This window comes from Chiloscyllium punctatum, chromosome 48 (assembly GCF_047496795.1).
Source record: "Chiloscyllium punctatum isolate Juve2018m chromosome 48, sChiPun1.3, whole genome shotgun sequence".
Classification (NCBI taxonomy): Eukaryota; Metazoa; Chordata; class Chondrichthyes; order Orectolobiformes; family Hemiscylliidae; genus Chiloscyllium; species Chiloscyllium punctatum.
This window is the reverse complement of record NC_092786.1, coordinates 41,707,989-41,726,433: the sequence shown is the minus strand read 5'-3', so window position 1 is coordinate 41,726,433 and position 18,445 is coordinate 41,707,989. Positions and strand designations below refer to the sequence as shown.

At 39.4% G+C, this 18,445-nt stretch overlaps 2 protein-coding genes across 5 annotated transcripts in view; one reads left to right on the top strand and one right to left on the bottom strand.

Moving 5' to 3' along the window:
• Window positions 1-3,982: 3,982 nt before the first annotated feature.
• On the bottom strand, window positions 3,983-10,585 carry dtwd1 (DTW domain containing 1). Its single transcript, XM_072565050.1, has 5 exons — window positions 10,178-10,585; window positions 7,874-8,174; window positions 6,840-6,983; window positions 6,168-6,477; window positions 3,983-4,653 (listed from the first exon to the last, which is right to left on the bottom strand). Exons 2-5 carry the CDS (start codon window positions 8,138-8,140, stop codon window positions 4,421-4,423), a joined length of 954 nt encoding a protein of 317 aa, XP_072421151.1. The 5' UTR covers window positions 8,141-8,174; window positions 10,178-10,585; the 3' UTR covers window positions 3,983-4,420.
• Window positions 10,586-10,604: 19 nt separating this feature from the next.
• Window positions 10,605-18,445, top strand: part of LOC140468927 (protein FAM227B-like) — a 308,644-nt gene continuing 300,803 nt past the window's right edge. For 3 of the 4 annotated variants that reach the window (XM_072565043.1, XM_072565044.1, XM_072565041.1), the window contains exons 1-2: window positions 10,605-10,850; window positions 13,019-13,094. In XM_072565043.1, coding sequence (XP_072421144.1) covers window positions 13,044-13,094 — 51 coding nt within the window. In that variant the 5' untranslated portion in view covers window positions 10,605-10,850; window positions 13,019-13,043. Of the gene's footprint in view, window positions 10,851-12,240; window positions 12,317-13,018; window positions 13,095-18,445 lie in introns of all 4 variants that reach the window. The other variant, XM_072565042.1, reaches the window with a different exon arrangement.

Below are 18,445 nucleotides of genomic sequence, written 5' to 3'. Positions count from 1 at the left end.
ATTCCTCTCACAGGTTCACTGAAGCTGAATGCAAACAGCCTCTTGTTTTATGTGAATAATGCTTTAAGTCAGCCACCAGAAAATGAACAACCATTTGAGGGGAAATTGTTTCAGTGAGGTTTTAATTACATTAGATTGGATTCTCTACAGTATGAAAACAGACTCTTCAGCCCAACAAGTCCACACCCACCCTCCGAAGAGTAACCCACCCAGCCCCATTTTCCCTACCCTATATTTTTACCCCTGACTAATGCGCCTAACACCATGGGCAATTGAGCTTGGCCAATTCACATGACCTGCACATCTTTGGACTGTGGGAGGAAACCCATGCAGACATGGGGAGAATGTGCGAACTCCACACAGAGGTGAGAATTGAACCCGCGTCCCTGGCGCTGAGGCAGTAGTGCTAACCACTAAGCCACCGTGCTGCCCCTTTCTGGGAAAAAGACAAAAAGGAGATTTCTTTCACTTACAGGATAGCTGCTGTTCACTGAATAATTCTTCAGCTTTTGAGGTTTGAAATTTGTTTTTGTATTTCTTCTGTCCCCCTTCTCCCTGGCCTACCAACTTTTTTCTTCGATGCACTGCATTCAGGATTGCTCGTTTAAGCAATTTCAAAAGTAGATGAGCATTGAAAAATTGTGACCATTCATCATTATATGATTGAAGGGTATAATAGGTCTTTTATAGAATAACATAGTCAAGATAAATGTCAGATGTCCAGATGAAAGTGTTGCAGTATGCATGAAGCCTGTAAACAGACCTTGGCAGGGGGTGAAGCTCTGTGGGCAATTAGTTCTTTTTTTGGCTGCTTCTTCAGCCATTCTGCCAGAAAAGAGAGTGTCATTCTGGAAATTCAAATAAACAACTTGTATAGAATCTTACAAGATACCAAAGTAAAACATGTTGCTCTTTTGGCTCTGGCTCATAATAAGTTCACAAAGCACTTGCAATTAATAAGTACTCCATAAAGAAAAAATTGAAAGCTATAAATTGTAATTGTTGTGGTTCTGTTCGCCGAGCTGGGAATTTGTCTTGCAAACGTTTCGTCCCCTGTCTAGGTAACATCCTCAGTGCTTGGGAGCCTCCTGTGAAGCACTTCTGTGCTGTTTCCTCCGGCATTTATATTGGCCTGTCTCTGCCGCTTCCGGTTGTGAGACAGGCCACTATAAATGCCGGAGGAAACAGCACAGAAGCGCTTCACAGGAGGCTCCCAAGCACTGAGGATGTCACCTAGACAGGGGACGAAACGTTTGCAAGACAAATTCCCAGCTCGGCGAACAGAACCACAACAACGAGCACCCGAGCTACAAATCTTCTACCAAACTTATAAATTGTAATGCACAACTAAATCGAAGTAATGCAAAGTGAATGTGGGTGGTCTTAAAAGAGCAGGCCAGTGTGGAATGGTACGTTATACAGGCGTTATACGTTATACATCACTAACATCAATTTAACAGAACAATAATAGCCTTTGCGTGAATTTTGCAAAATTGTCGACATAAACTGTTATATCATAGTATCCCAGGTTATTTAGGAATGGAAGCAGCTTCTTGAATGCCTTTAGCTATTGAGCTGTTGCTGTATGAACAAATAATTGCAGTGGACAGATAATCCTGTTTGGGCTGTTAATTCAAATTGCAACTACAGAAGCGTTAACTTCTCATTAGCCTCCTGCAATCTAAGATCAGGCGATATGGAGTGTCAGTTACCAATGAGTAAACATCAAGAGAGTAGTCTGGGAGTAGTAGATGTAACCAACTTCTATAGGATAATGCCCCCTCTCAATACCAAACAAACTTTATGGGACAAATACATGAGCCTATTGCAGCCATGTCTCTTGCCAAAGCAACACCATGCCTGCTGATCAGCATCTTAAAATACCTCAGAGTGAGTTTCCACAGAGGTCCTTCTGCTTGTCACTTACTCCACCAGGCCTCCACCTTGGCCTGCAGTCCCAACATTTCAGGGCACACTCCAGGGACAATCATTGCCTGCACACCATGTAACTGGAAGTGGCATCAGACTAGCAACCAACTGCATCTTCGACTCGCTTAGAATCCAGTTCAACACATCAGCACTTTGGATGTTGCTGATGGCTTTCATTGCAATACTGCTGCCAGGCAGGGACAGGCATGTATCAGGACAGGATGCATCTTAAGATTCTTCACTTTGCAGCTATTTGGATGCTCACAGCATGTCTTTATTTTTTGCTCTTCATTCAGAACTTACAGGCTCACAGCATTTCTATCTCGTTTTTTTAGTGCAGACACAAAGCCAGGCAGCCAGTCTTTTTTCCAGCAATGGTTAGTCAAGGGGATTGTCATGTTGGTGTATGACCTCTTGTTTCATCAGTGTCCATACCTGTACCACAAACCAGGAGCTTACAATGCTACAATCAAATAGCCATGCCTCAAATCTAAGAAAAGTTGTCTTCAGTCGAATCCAAGTCAGTCACAATCAGTGGAGGGTATTGTACAACTTACATCCATGGCATTGGACATGGTCAATTGATCAGGGGTTTCTGCATCATTACAGATTGAAGATTGGGCTACAGGCATTGAGGAAGTGGCATTTTGAGGTAAATCAAGGTCACCTTCATCCCCTCCCCCACTCACCTATTGTACTCTATGCTACTTTCTCCCCACCCCACCCTACTCTCATTCATCTCTCCATCCTTCAGGTTCTCTGCCTGTATTCCTGATGAAGGGCTTTTGCCCGAAATGTCGATTTCTGCTTCTCGGATGCTGCCTGAACTGCTGTGCTTTTCCAGCACCATTCTAATCTAGACTCTGGTTTCTAGCATCTGCAGTCATTGTTTTTACCCTCATCTTCCTGTCACCTTGCCATTGACCAAGGGCTGTATGAATAACTGGCAAACACAGTGTATTAGACATGGTTCTCCATGGCAGCCAGATACATGTACGCCAGAGCCAGCATGGTATAGATGCCATTGGTGTACTCCTCCAAATCTTTAATTCAGATTGTCAAATGTCTCCAATAAACCTGCCTGCTTCTCCAGTGTCACTTTGTGCATTCTGACCAAGTTATTAATAGTCAACACCATGACTTAGATAAGGAGTGTTCTATAACCAAGTTTGCAGATGACACAAAAATAGGTGGGAAGGCAAGTTGTGAGGATGACCCAGAATCTGCACAGGGATATAGGCACATGGAATAGAAAGTGGGAAAATATTATTTAAATGGAGAAAGGTGCCAGAAGTTACAGAACAAAGGGATTCAGAAGTTCTTGTATCTGAATCACAAAAAGCTAGCATTCAAATTCAGTGGGTAACAGAGAAAGCAAATGGAATAGTAGCCTTATGTCAAAGGAAATAGAGTATAAAGATCACAAGGCATGAGTCAACTTGCAGCTGAAATGCTGTGAACAGTTGTAGGCCCTTATCAAAGGAAATATATACTGGCATTGCAGGTAGTCCATAGAAGGTTCACTAGGCTGATACCAGGTATGGAGGAACTGTCTTAGAATGGAGAGATGAAGTAGGCTGGGCCTGTACTCATTGGACTTTAGAAGAATGAGAGGTGACCTTGTTGAAACATACAAGAGTCTTAGAGGACTTGATAGGCTAGATATTGTTTCTCCTTGTAGGACAGTCAAGGACCAGAAGGCATAATCTCAGTATAAGGGGTCACACATTTGAGACACAAGTTAGAAATTTCTTCCCTCAGAGAGTAGTGAAACTAGAATTCGTTGTTATTGAAGAGGACTGTACAGACTGGGTCACTAAAGTATACCCAAGGTTGAGTTAGAAGTTTTTAAACCATTAAGGGAATCAAGGGTTATAGGGAAAAGGCAGAAAGTGGAGTTGAGAGTTATTAGATAAGCCACGATCGCATTGAATGGGAGAATGGACTCCATGGGCTGAATGTTTTTCTAAGCTTAACTGCAATTTTTAAAACGACATAGACTTTAAAATATCGCCCATGATTCTCAATAACTTGGAATCAATTCTTTTCAACCTGAATTTGCACCAAAGTTTAATCCCAAAACCGATGTCAACAATACAAAACCAAATGTTGCTAGCTAATTTTAAAAAAAACAAGATGTTTTCAATTTTGAAGAAAAAAACAAAAGAACAAGTGATGTCATCTACATTCAATGTTACTTTCTGCTTTAGGGAAGAAGACATGTAATTGAAAAAACATACATGATAAGTTTCGCTTTAAAGAAGTAAACTAACTGAAAAAATAATTTTAATTTTTGTTTTACACATCTTTTACTGAAATAAGTAAGGTTCAGAGACCAAAAAATATTTAAACAAACTACACAAGTTTTAATCATTCATGTTTTGATTAAAATCCAGAACTTACTTTAATCTTATTTATTGTAACTAGCCTACTAATGATAGTACTTCTTCAGTTTGATATTTTGATGAGACACTATCAGTTACTTTCCAGGTCAGTTCAATTTTCCAGCTGCAAGTTTAGCTTTGTTAATTAATCTGTACATGAATGAATAGAAAAACAATAGATTGTCATATTCCCCATTGTAGTTCTCTTTTAAAAGCAATCGATGATAATCAACTAAAAAATAGTAAATAGCCTCAATTGTAGCGAGATATGTGTCTGGCTTTCCTTTCTGGCCACGCCAAAAGCACGTTTTCCGTGTTCTTAGCTCAACGTGAAGCAATTCTACAAAAGAAAAGGATGCAGGAAAACAAAAAGCTTATTGAGAACAATCAATACAAATATATGTAAATTAACGGTCAATATATAAAATTCAAATCAATTCCTTCTAAAATAATTGTTCATTACTTGGAAAATATGTGTGTTTCCAATTAAATGAAATCTTCCTCCTTCCTTCATGTTCTGAAGGTGCCAGCTGTATTTTCAGAATAACCACTCCTGATCTTATGCAGGGAACATTAACTTGGCATCAGACAAAGAAGTCAACTCTCTTTGTCTCCTCACTCAATTTACATTCGCTTTTAACTGGGACAGCTAAATAAAGATCAATAGCAAGAAAACGTCAGTCAATTTCACTTGACTTTACACAACAGCATTCTCAAATTGGATTAATTTTCATTTTTTAAAATTCATTCACGGGAATGATGGCATCACTGGCTAGGCAGCATTTACTGCCCAACTGTAATTGTCTAGAGGGCAGGTTAGAGTCAACCACATTGCTGTGGGTCTGGAGTCACATGTAGGCCAGACCAGGTAAGGATGGCAGTTTCCTTCCCTAAGGATGAAGCTAGTATCTATCCTGGGACAGGCTAAACAAAGACATGCACAGGAATTCCTCTAGCCTGGCATTCAAACCTGAACTCCATTAGTAAACATATAGATTTGGACCCCATTTACCAACCCCCTCAGAAACAGAACCAGAAATGATACCACTCACCACAACAAATCGAGAGACATAAATAGCAAGCAGGACAGAACACTAACCACTTCACTGGAAGCTCACTGATGTTCCGAGCATGGTGACGAAACGTCTGAAAACAAACCCACCAGCTCAGCGAGGAAAACAACAACCTAACAAAGCTTAAATCATTGGTTTTCCTGCTCTTTGTGCAATGTAAAAGGCAGTAAAGCCTCCAGCAATCATGTTAGCAATGACTTTACGCCAAGCAAATATTCATCAAAGCCACAAACTAATTCTCAGAGATGGTAGTGCACTGTGTTCCACATCCATTTGCGTTACACCTACTTGGTGAACTGTCTAGGGCTTTTTGTTTTTTTTTACACATTGTAATTGTTTTACAAATTGAAGTGTTGAATTGGAATTTGCCTGTTCCAGCCCTCTTTATACCTCATCCAATTTTCCTCTCCATCTGTGCAGGAACTTAAGTTTAAGAATAGAATTCTCAAAGCACAAAATCAAATTCTTTAAAGATCTCTAAATATGCAGAATATATAGAGCACAAAAGCAAAATGAAATGCAGTTCAGTGAACAGAATAGATATGGAGTGGACTGGTAGGGGCATATATAAAGCAATAGTCAATAAAGGCTAAAGTGTATGCGAGCGAATGTTTAAATAAATCAAGTACAATTTATTCAAGGATGCACTGAAACAACTGTGTATGATACTGAACTGACTATCTCGTTTTACTGAGTCAAAACATTTGGTGATTCTGTATCTGTGGAAGATAAAGTTTTAGATTACCGAGCAAGCTCACCAATATACTAAGTTACATGGTACCTTGCAGACGTTCATCAGTAATTATTTTATTGGTTTGATTCCAGGTGCTATCAATAAATATCACTCTTTTTAGTGGAGAAATTTTTGTCTTTGTCTCTCCAACATCCTGCTCCTCTGTCCTGCCTTGGTCTTTATCGTCATATTTTGCACGTTTATGTTCTGGTCCCTCCAATGTAAGGCTCGCCTCATGGCTGTGAATATTCTTGGAAGAATATTTCAAAAGATTGGATTTCTCATTAGCAAGTTTAGACAAATGCATGGGAAGATCTTCAAAGGAAATGGACTTTGGACCAGGGAACACGACTACAACCTAAAACAGGGAAGCATCAAATAATAATGGATTAAAATTAAAGTGACACATTAAGATTATATGAAACACAAAATGAAATAACAAAATTATTCTTTAAAAAAAAACTTCAGTTCTCTTGATACTTTAATTATCCAACTTCCTACATCTAAGGTAGGTGTGATGTGAGCCAAGACTGCGCTACTTACCTTGAATGGTCTCAACACTTTCCTTTAAACTTATTACAGTATGACCTTAATATAGAAATTCAACATAAACCACCTCAAGTAAATGGTGCGGGACATTGAACGAAAGACTGACAGCCAAACAACTAAAGACATTATGTGGTCTTAGATAAGGAAAGTGTATTTTTTTTGATAACTTACTTCATGCTTTTCCTCCTCATTATCTGGCATGCAAGGGTATGTGTAAATATTAACATCATCCCGAGCCAACAGCTTTGCATGTACAGCAGTACTTTTGCCATCAGTTTCATTAGGATGTTTGATAATATCAATCTTCAAAGGGAGCTGAAAATGAATAATAGTTACTTTTTAGTAAAATGGAAATTAGACAACATAATTGATAAATAATAGATTTGTATTTATATAACCTTTGTCAGGTCCTTAAGAGGTCCAAAAGCAGTAGCTAATTTGCATATCATTACTTTAAAAATGTGTTCCTCTGAATCCCCAGTTGCTCTGACAAAGTAATGACTTAAAACTGGGAAACTTGTAGACCCGTAGCAGAGGGCATTAAGAATCAACTGTCCAAAGTGAAATTGAAGTCATTTCTCCTAAGCTAGTTCTTAGTGACCACTAATTGAAGAATGAATGATAACACAAATTATGTGTGTGTGTGGGCATCATAAAGGGATGGGAAAAACTTAAGCTGTGACTCACAATGACCAATAAAGCAATGTTTTCAGGAAAATGTTGAATTAAAACAATGTACTTAAATTCATGATGAACCACAGATGTTTTGCTTTTCCAATGTTGGAAATCAGATTTTCCAACCAAGTGTCAGGTCACGATATAAAAGTTAAAGATTCATCTATACACATATATTTATGAATTATAAAAATAAGTAAAGCTAAGAATGATAGCATGAGCACTTCATGGTCTTTATGGTTAGATTTCTATTGGAATGAAATAGACTGATCACTGCATTGTAATGTAACTTCTCCAAGCTTCTGAGTGCCAGTATACAAATTAACCAGTGTTAAAAGGGTGAGGAATTGGTTTTAATTTATTTTATTTATTATATTTGAACCATAAAAAACATAACATTTTACATCCAGGTGAAATCAAGTTTGTGTGGTTACCTGAAAGACAATGTTCAGGAAGGTTCTGTACATTAGAAATTATACACTAAATTCTATTATAAAACTCCAAATGATGACCAAATTTTAGTTACAAACCTTCACCTGAGGTATCTCATCAGAATTCACACCATCTACCAAAAGACAACACGAGTAACAGTAAAACATCCTAGAACTCAGGCATTTTGGACATTTTGATCGACCATTTTGTTGCAGAGTTTCGAGTATTGTTTGGGAAGCTAGTTTCAAATCTTTAAATGAATCCTGTTCACCACTTTCACATGATTGAATGCACAGTCTTTCAGAATTTGCATCAGTGTGTGGTATGTCTTCAACTCTCTCAGTTTTTTCCAAGCCCACTGACATCCTGAGGAATTGTTACGGCTTTATTAATTATTATCTGGAATTAAGAATAAAGCATAGAAGTGAATGTGATTAATTTCAGTCTTCAAATAAGTGTTCCTGAGTATATCACTGTTCATTTTAAAATACAGCATCTCAAAGACAATATCCAAGGTTGGCACTTTCAGTGGAACTTAAAAATAGAATCAAATTGCAGCAACATGGCTTGAGGTTATGAACATTTTAATCTCAACAATTAATGCTTCAACATTACTGGACATGGAAGGGAAAATAATTTACACTTTACGAAAGTCTGAAAAGCCTATGCAAATTCAAAGCCCCCACTTGCATAATAAGCATACAGTAGCCATCTCAGGAAATAGTGTACTACTATATAGTCTGTACTACGTGTACTTATTCTAAAAAAAATGAAATTCAATTGTGTTAATTTCATTTCTCCAGAAATTATTTACATTATTGTTCTTCCAGATAATATCTGATTTTCTTCAAGGATCCATCCTTGACCCATTCCCCCTCGCCAAACTGTTCAGCTATAGGATGTCAACTTTCACATGAAAGCTAATGATAAGCACCATCATCTCATATTACCAATGATACATGTAATCTTGGATAAAACACACCTTCTACCCATTAAACATAGACAAGATCAAAGACAGCTGGATTTTCCCTACTGAGGTAAATAGCTTGTATTGGGAAATTCTCAAAAGGGTTCCATGAAATCCAATTTTCATTCTGAGAAACTTGGGCAGAACAGAATCTAGCCAGGTAATCGTGGAAGCACATCTTTGGTGGTTATTGAGGCAGGAAAAATGCTGAGGCACTCAGTCCTCTAAGACTTTGGTCACTATGTTACCTCCTTACTAACTCATGCTCTCCGCCTAAATGACTTTCATTAACCCCATTCTAACTCAGTTTACCCAATAACCATATGGGAATCTTCAAAGTCATCATAAGCATATATCAGGAGTCATATGCTAATAAAAAAATTTAATAAGCTCATATAGCTCTTGCTCACTCACATTTTATAGTGCAAAAAACTTTCCATTCATGAAATACAGTCAAATCCTTTCAATCTCAAGTTATTAGTCTTTTATAGAAAAAAAAACTTCTACTCAGACCTGACACAGACAGATGATCCTTTAACAGTGTCTTTAAATTGTCAATCAAACTGTCAACTCAGCACCTCGTGCTGAGTTAATTGATACCTCTAAAACTCACCCAAGCAGGAGAAAGATATAAAAGGGAATAAGAGGCAACTTTTTCATGCAGAGGGTGGGGTGTGTATGGAATGAGCTGCCAGAAAAAGTGGTGGAGGCTGGTACAATTACAACATTTAAAAGGTGTGATGGGTATGTGAATAGAAAGTGTTTAGAAGGAAATGGGCCAAATGCTGGCAAGTGGGACTAGATTAATTTAGGATATCTGATCGGCATGGAAAAGTTGGACCGAAGATTCTGTTTCTGTGCTGTACAGCTCTATGACTCTAAGGAAGGCTAGTGTCGTTACTCCCACTTTTGGCTGCATTTGTTACCCGAAGGCTCCAACTGCTCTGATGTTCCCTTAATCAGATTCACACTGGCCTCACTCTACAGGTTTCAGATAATCACCATATTCACATATTCTGTTCTTAATATTTTCTAATTAACCTGTTCAGAGACATTACTGCACACCTCTGGAACAGGTGGGACTTGAAGCCAGGACCTCCAGGCCTCAAAGTCAGGGACATTACCATTGCAAGTGTTCTATCTTAACACTTTCCCACTCACTCATCACCCTGTTGTCTTCAGGCAACAGTAGAAACTCCCAGTCAATGCAGGACTCTTTCAAGACTGAACTTTGCCTGTTTAGCTGCCCAAGAGGAACAAGCTGAACATCTGTATGCTTTAGCCCCTCTTATATAAGAGTGCACAATTCAAATTTTAAAAATACACCGCCGTTCACCTTAAACCATTTACACACATTCCTTACACCCTGACCTGCATCATTGCAGTGAATTCTAACCTGGATTACAGTGTAGTTTGAAAAAGAAAACTGTCTTACATGAGGGGTGTCTCGCAGAGTTTTATTCTTTGTGGTCGACGCTGACAGTGTCTTCATTACAGTGAAAGGAATCAAACAAACATGAATCTGCTGACGCTGCACATGCGCCAAACGTCGGCCTTCTGTACCAGGCTTTATTTATGATAAAGACAATAACTGCAGATGCTGGAAACCAGATTCTGGATGAGAGTGTGGTGCTGGAAAAGCACAGCAGTTCAGGCAGCATCCGAGGAGCAGGAAAATCGACGTTTCGGGCAAAAAGCCCTTCGGTCTAATTCTGGAATCCAATTGTACTTTTATTCCAAATCAAGCTAAGATCATTTTTCTTCTTTCTTTTATTTTAAAAGCAGAGTTTTTGCTACTCAAGCTGGGAGAGCAGCCTCAGAAAAAGCGAACGTTCGCGGTTGCCGTTCGCCCACGCAGGCCGTTTCCTTCCTCTGGGTAGGAACCTTTGTTTTCAGGAATATCTGAGACGGAGGGGAAAGGCGGTGCACCCGTCTCACCGGAAGTAGTGGTTGCTAGGGCTGCATAGCAACAGAGCAGCTGTAATTTCTAACGTGGCCCTTCACTTTGTGAGTTCATCAATTCGACGTTTGTTTTCTTGTCCACAGTGAAGAACATTAATTACAACTTGTTGCTGACAGTAACGTGTTGAAGAAAGGATTCCTTGAATGTAAGCTGTGTGGGGTTTCTAGTTGAACTATACTTCAGTGAAAAGAGACTTGCTTATTTTTTTGGTTTATTGGTAATACGCTATTTTTGGTAAAATGTAAAAGTCAAGAATATGCAGCTGCATCTGTTTAAATAATTTCATTATTCGTACCATTTTATTGATCATAATCTCCTGACACATTTCTTAACTTCAAAAATCTGTCATTTTGGAAAAATAAAATTTGCTTGCAATTATGCTTTTTGAAAGCACTGAGATCCTGACTGCATGTGAATGTGAATAAAGATAATATCACAGGATTAATTCTCCAGGGGTCAGATATTCAGAAAAAACAAAACTGAAGTTAGTGTCTCTTGCTGTTAAAACTTACAATACATTTGAAAAATAAGTGACGTTGACTATAATAAAAGTCCCTGCACATTCTTTTATTAAAATTTAAATAGCTTTTTTGAAAATGAAAAATGCAGAAGGAATGTCAGAAGAAAACTGTGTGACATAATGGTCCATTTAAATCACAGGTGGATTGGGGGCGTTGATAAAACCTTAGTGTTTATTCTAATTCATTTTGACAGTTTTGGGATGGGGTGAGAAGGATGTCAGGCAGAGATGCTTTAATTTATTGGGAAGTCTTTAATGTTTTGCTTTAAGCATTGCATTTTCTAATCCATTCATTGTATTCTGTTGTGTAGTGATCTGGGACCTTTGCTCACAGATTATATATGCTTCCAAATATCGCATAGTTTATCCATTTGTATATTATTATTATATATTATTACACACTAAATATGGATATATGTTACTTATGGTTATAAAAAGTAACATCCATTTATTGTCAAATACCAAAACATAGCCACAACTATACTGAAACATGTTTATTCTATTTTCTAATCACCTGCTCAGAGATGTTATTACACACCACTGGAGCAGATGGGACTTGAACCCTGGTCTCCAGGTCCAGAGATAGGAACACTACCATAGTGCCACAAGAACCCTTGCTTTTGTTCTGTTTTTTTATCAACCTGTTCAGACACACTGTTTGGAGCAGGTGAGACCTGAATCTAGGCTTCCTGGTTTAGAGATAGGGAGCTACCACTGCAACAAGATCACTTATTGATCTGCTGTATCTATTTTGTTTTATTAGCTATTTTGCAATTAATTCATTCAGAAATGTTATTACGCACCTCTGAAGCTGGTAGGACCTCATGGTTCAGTGTTAGCGACAATAGCACTGAGCCACAAGAGCACTTTTGATCTGATTTAAACATTTTTACTAATCAACCTAATCAGATATGTAATTTTGCACCTCTAGAGCAGGTGGGACTTGAACCCCCTGACTGAGAGGTAGGACACTACCACTGTTGCACAAGAGTGCTCATGGATCTGTTTTCTTTAGTAATCAACCTGTGCAGAAATGTTATTACATGCCTCTGGAGCAGATGGATCTTGAACCCAGGTCTCTTGGTATGGAGGTAGGAACCCTTAATACTATATTTTTATTTAACTTATATTTCTAACCAACCTGTTTAAAAGATGTTATGACACATCTCTAGAGCAGGTGGAGTTGAACCCAGTCTTAGTTCAGAAGTATTTTTCTAATCAATCTGTTCAGAGATGTTACTATACACCTCTAGAGCAGGAGGGACTTGAACCAGGGAGGCCCAGGAACATTACCACTATGTCACAAAAAGGGCCCCAAGTTTTGTATTTAACCTATTTTCCTAATCAACCTGTTCAGAAATGTCATTACTCAACTTTGGAACAGGTGGACTTGAACCCAGGTATCTCAGTTCAGGGATAGGGACACTACCCCTGTACCAAGAGAGCCATCTCAGCTGATTTGTTTTGATTTTTTAAATATATATTTTCATATCTCCGCTGATTTATGAAGGTCTGAGTACCAACTCGGCAGGCCATTGCCTGTTGGCAGGGGGACTTGTACGTAAGGAGCTTTGTAGGGAAATTAGTGATTCCCCATGGGCGTTAAAAGGGTTATGACAAGGGTGTGATTCATATAATAGATGTGATAAGTTTACGTTTGTTTTTACCATACCTTACCACACTGAAAACTGTTCTAATTCAAATTTCTAACTAGTTTCATGTGAAAGGTTTTAAAATTTGCTTATTTTAGCACTAGATGTTTTAATTGTTCAAAAAACAATGATACTTTACAGCTCGCTTTGAAAATATTTACACCGAATGGAAAATCTACCCAAAGAACTTAAAGAATTTTTGCACTTTGAAGATCTGGTAAGTGATTCAGTTGCTTATTCACTGTACATCCTACTTCAGTTATACCATGGAGTTTAGATGCAGAAAAGGTCCAGTTTAGCCTATTATATCAGTTTCACTGTTAGCTACAAATTCTACCTGTCAATTCCAGATTCATATTCCCTCTCTTTACCATTACACTGTACACCATTACATTTCAATAGTCATGTGCAGTATTAGTTTTCTGCTTCACTCTTTATTTTCACCCCACTTGTCCCTCCCAGATTTAATTTCAACTGTGTGCCCTTTGATGCCCTCCCCATTTAACTGCTGACCGATGAGCTACTCTCCCTACCATCTTGCCCTAATGCTCAAGAAAACTATAAGTAGCTTTCTTCGTCAGGCATCATTCATTCCTTCAAAACCAGATGATTCTGTGCAATAGACCTCTTCCACTGCTGTGAGCTGTTTAATATACATTTCAATTCTCTGTTCTGTTTCTGAAGTACCACTTCGCATTTACCTTTGCAAAACTGCATTCGTGACAAACCTACCTATTCACCAAAGGGGTTGTGCTGGACCAGTGGTATTGTCGCTAACCTATCAATCCAGAGACCTAGGTATTATTCTGGGGCCTTGCATTTGAATATTGCCATGACAGATGGTTTGATTTTGAATTAATAATAATCAGGAATTAAGAGTCATGGAGCCACACAGCATGTAAACAGACCCTTTGGTCTAGCTCTTCCATGCTGACCAGGTTTCTCAAACTAGCGCCAGTTTCCTGCATCAGCCTGTAACCTTCTAAATGTTTCCTATTCATGCACCTGTTCAAATGTATTTTAAATGTTGCAACTGTACCTGCATCTACAACTGCCTCTGGCAGTTCATTCCACATATAAACCACTCCCTGTCTGAAAAAGTTGTCCTTTAGGTCCCTTTTAAATCTTTCTCCTCTCTCCTTAAAATTGCACCGTTTACTTTTGAACTTCCCAACCCTCAGGAAAAGACCTTTGCTGTTAATGAGAACCATGAAACTGTTGCCCATTGTCGGGAAAATGTTCTGATTCACTAAAGTCATAGAGTCATAGAGATGTACAGCATGGAAACAGAACCTTTGGTTCAACCCGTCCATGCCGACCAGATACCCCGACCCAATCTAGTCCCACCTGCCAGCACCTGGCCCATATCCCTCCAAATCCTTCCTATTCATATACCCATCCAAATGCCTTTTAAATGTTGCAATTGTGCCAACCTCCACCACAGCTCATTCCATCCACGTACCACCCTCTGCGTGAAAAGGTTTTCCCTCAGGTCTCTTTTATATCTTTCCGCTCTCACCCAAAACCTATGCCGTCTAGTTCTGGATTCCCCGACCCCAGGGATAAGACTTTATCTGTTTATCCTATCCATGCCCCTCATAATTTTGTAAACCTCTACAAGGTCACCCCTCAGCCTCTGACGCTCCAGGGAAAACAGCCCCAGCCTGTTCAGCCTCTCCCCATAGCTCACATCTTCCAACCCTGGCAACATCCTTGTAAATCTTTTCTGAATCCTTTCAAGTTTCACAACATCTTTCCAATAGGAAGGAGACCAGAAGCGCACGCAATATTCCAACAGTGGCCTAACCAATGTCCTGTACAGCCACAACATAACCTCCCAACTCCTGTACTCAATATTCTGACCAATGAAAGAAAGCATACCAAACGCCGCTTTCACTATCCTATCTACCTGCGACTCCACTTTCAAGGAGCTATGAACTTTCACTGCAAGGTCTCTTTGTTCAGCAACACACTCTAGGACCTTACCATTAAGCGTATAAGTCCTGCTAAGATTTGCTTTCCTAAAATACAGCACCTCGCATTTATCTGAATTAAACTCCATCTGCCACTTCTCGGCCCATTGGCCCATCTGATCAAGATCCTGTCGTAATCTAAGGTAACCTTCTTCGTTGTCCACTATACCTCCAATTTTGGTGTCATCTGCAAACTTACTAACTGTACCTTTTATGCTCTCATCCAAATCATTTATATAAATAACAAAACGTAGAGGACCCAGCACCGATCCTTGTGGCACTCCATTGGTCACAGGCCTCCAGTCTGAAAAACAACCCTCCATCACCACCTTCTGTCTTCTACCTTTGAGCCAGTTCTGTATCCATATGGTGAGTTCTCCCTGTAGTCCGTGAGATCCAACCTTGCTAACTGGTTTCCCATGGGGAACCTTGTCGAACACCTTACTGAAGTTGATATAGATCACATCTACCGCTCTGCCCTCATCAATCCTCTTTCTTACTTCTTCAAAAAACTCTAAATCAAGTTTATGAGACATGATTTCCCATGCACAATGCCATGTTGACTATCCCGAATCAGTCCTTGCCTTTCCAAATACATGTACATCCTGTCCCTCAGGATTCCCTCCAACAACTTGCCCACTACTGACGTCAGGCTCACGGGTCTATAGTTCCCTGGCTTGTCCTTACCACCCTTCTTAAACAGTGGCACCATGTTAGCCAACCTCCAGTCTTCCAGCACCTTACCTGTGACTATCGATCATGCAAATATCTCAGCAAGAGGCCCAGCAATCACTTCCCTCACTTCCAACAGAGTTCTAGGGTACACCTGATCAGATCCTGGGGATTTATCCACTTTTAACCGTTTCAAGACATCCAGAACTTTCTCCTCTGTAATCTGGACATTTTGCAAGATGTCACCATCTGTCTCCCAACAGTCTATATCTTCCATATCCTTTTCCACAGTAAATACTGATGCAAAATATTCATTTAGTATCTCCCCCATTTTCTGTGGCTTCACACAAAGGCCGCCTTGCTGATCTTTGAGGGGCCCTATTCTCTCCCTAGTTACCCTTTGTCCTTAATATATTTTTAAAACCCTTTGGATTCTCCTTAATTCTATTTGCCAAAGCTATCTCATGTCCCCGTTTTGCCCTCCTGATTTCCCTCTTAAGTATACTCCTACTGCCTTTATACTCTTCTAAGTTTGTTCTGCTGTCATGTATAGTAATTTTCCTTTTAACTTGTTATGCGCTTAATTTAGCATTACAGAATTAAAAGTTACCAATAGACAAGGTTACAGATCATTTACAAATCTTTTTAAAACAGATTTATCATGAACTCGATCTATCCTGTCTATACCTTACATATGCTTCCTTCTTTTTCTTAACCATATGCTCAATTTCTTTAGTCATCCAGCATTCCCTATACCTAACAGGAATATACTTTCTCTGGATTCTCGTAATTTCATTTCTGAAGGCTTCCCATTTTCCAGCCGTCCCTTTACCTGCGACATCTGTCCCCAATCAGCTTTTGAAAGTTCTTGCCTAATAGCATCAAAATTGGCCTTTCTCCAATTTAGAACTTCAACTTTTAGATCTGGTCTATCCTTTTCCATCACTATTTTAAAACGAATAGAATTATGATCGCTGGCCCCAAAGTGCTCCCCCACTGACACCTCAGTCACCTGCCCTGCCTTATTTCCCAAGAGTAGGTCAAGTTTCGCACCTTCTCGAGTAGGTACATCCACATACTCAATCAGAAAATTTTCTCGTACACAGTTAACAAATTCCTCTCCATCTAAACCCTTAACACTATGTCCTTCAAAAAAGGAACTCTGTTGTCCTTACCTGATCTGATTTATATGTGACTCCAAAGCTACAGCAAAGTGGTTGAGTCTTAACTGCCCTCTGGGTAGATGAGAGATGCTTGCCCAACCAGGGAAGCCCATATCCTGTGAATGAATTTTTAAAAAAGGAGTTTGTTCTGCTGTCATGTACATTAATTTTCCTTTTAACTTGTTATGCGCTTAATTTAGCATTACAGAATTAAAAGTTACCAATAGACAAGGTTACAGATCATTTACAAATCTTTTTAAAACGGATTTATCATGAAGCTGTACTCATATAATTTGCTTCATTTTCATAAAATATGTTGATAACAGAATCAGAAAATATCTCAGCTGAACTTGAATTAGCTTCCTTGTTTCAAAATTTATATGTGCAGGATGTGACTAAGTAAGATGAAAATGGTGTTTCAAATATGATTGCTTCAGGCTGGCTCTAAATCATTCTCATTCTTTTCTGAATCCTTGACAATGTATTAACTTCTGAAAGGCCTTTGATAAGGTGCCTCACGGGAGGCTGCTGAGTACGGTGAGGGCCCTTGGTGTTCGAGGTGAGCTACTAGCATGGATTGGGGAATGGCTGTCTGATAGAAGACAGAGAATTGGGATAAAATGTTCTTTTTCGGAATGGCAGCTATTGACAAGTGGTGTCCCGCAGGGTTCACTATTGGGGCCGCAGCTGTTCACTTTATATGTTGATGATCTGGATGAAGGGACTGGGGACGTTCTGGTGAAGTTTGCTGACAATACGAAGTTAGGGGGACAGGCAGGTAGTTCTGAGGAGGTGGGGAGCTGCAGAAAAATTTAGACACTTTAGGAGAGTGGTCCAAGAAATGGCTGATGAAATTCGATGTGAGCAAATGTGAGGTCTTGCACTTTGGGAAAAAAAGAATACGGGGATGGACTATTTTCTAAACAGTCAGAAAATTTCTAAGGGATTTGGGAGTGTTAGTCCAGGTTTCTCTAAAGGTTGATTTGCAGGTTGAGTCCGTGGTTAAGAAAACAAATGTAATGTCATTTATCTCAAGAGGGTTGGAATGTAAAAGCAGTGATGTGCTACTGAGACTGTATAAAGTTCTGGTTAGGCCCCATTTCGAATACTGTGTCTAGTTTTGGGCCCCACACCTCAGGAAGGACATATTGGCACTGGAGTGTGTCCAGCAGAGATTCACACAGATGATCCCTGGAATGGTAGGCCAAACATACAATGAACAGCTGAGGATCCTGGGATTGTATTCATTAGAGTTTAGAAGGTTGAGGGGAGATCAATAGAAACTTACTAGATAATGCACTGTGGAGAAAGGGTGGACGCTGGGAATTTGTTTCCGTCAGGTGGGGATACTAGGACCTGTGGGCACAGTCTTAGAATTAGAGGGGGTCAATTTAAAGTGGAAATGAGGAGACATTTCTTCAGCCAGAGAGTGGTGGGCTTGTGGAATTCATTGCTACAGAGCGCAGTGGAGGCCGGGTTGTTAAATGTCTTAAAGGCAGAGATTGGTAAATTCTTAATCTTGCAAGGAATTAAGGGATATGGGGATAGTGTGCGTAAGTGGAGTTGAAATGCCCATCAGCCATAATTGAATGGGGGAGTGGACTTGATGGGCTGAATGGCCTTACTTCCACTCCTATGTCTTATGGTCTAACTTCCTTTTGCAAATCGATTGCTAAACAAAACTTGTCACTGCTAATGATGTAAAAAACCAGGTTAGATTTTGGTGTTTGCACTACACAAATCCCAGAAAAGCTTCAGTC

Coding starts and splice junctions, on each gene's coding strand:
- dtwd1 (XM_072565050.1), bottom strand. CDS start 8,140: ATGTCAGTGGGCTTGGAAAAAACTGAGAGAGTTGAAGACATACCACAC. Junction 6,984..7,873: donor ATGAGATACCTCAGGTGAAG/GTTTGTAACTAA, acceptor ATTCATTTTCAG/CTCCCTTTGAAGATTGATAT. Junction 4,654..6,167: donor TACTGATGAACGTCTGCAAG/GTACCATGTAAC, acceptor TTTCTTTTGTAG/AATTGCTTCACGTTGAGCTA.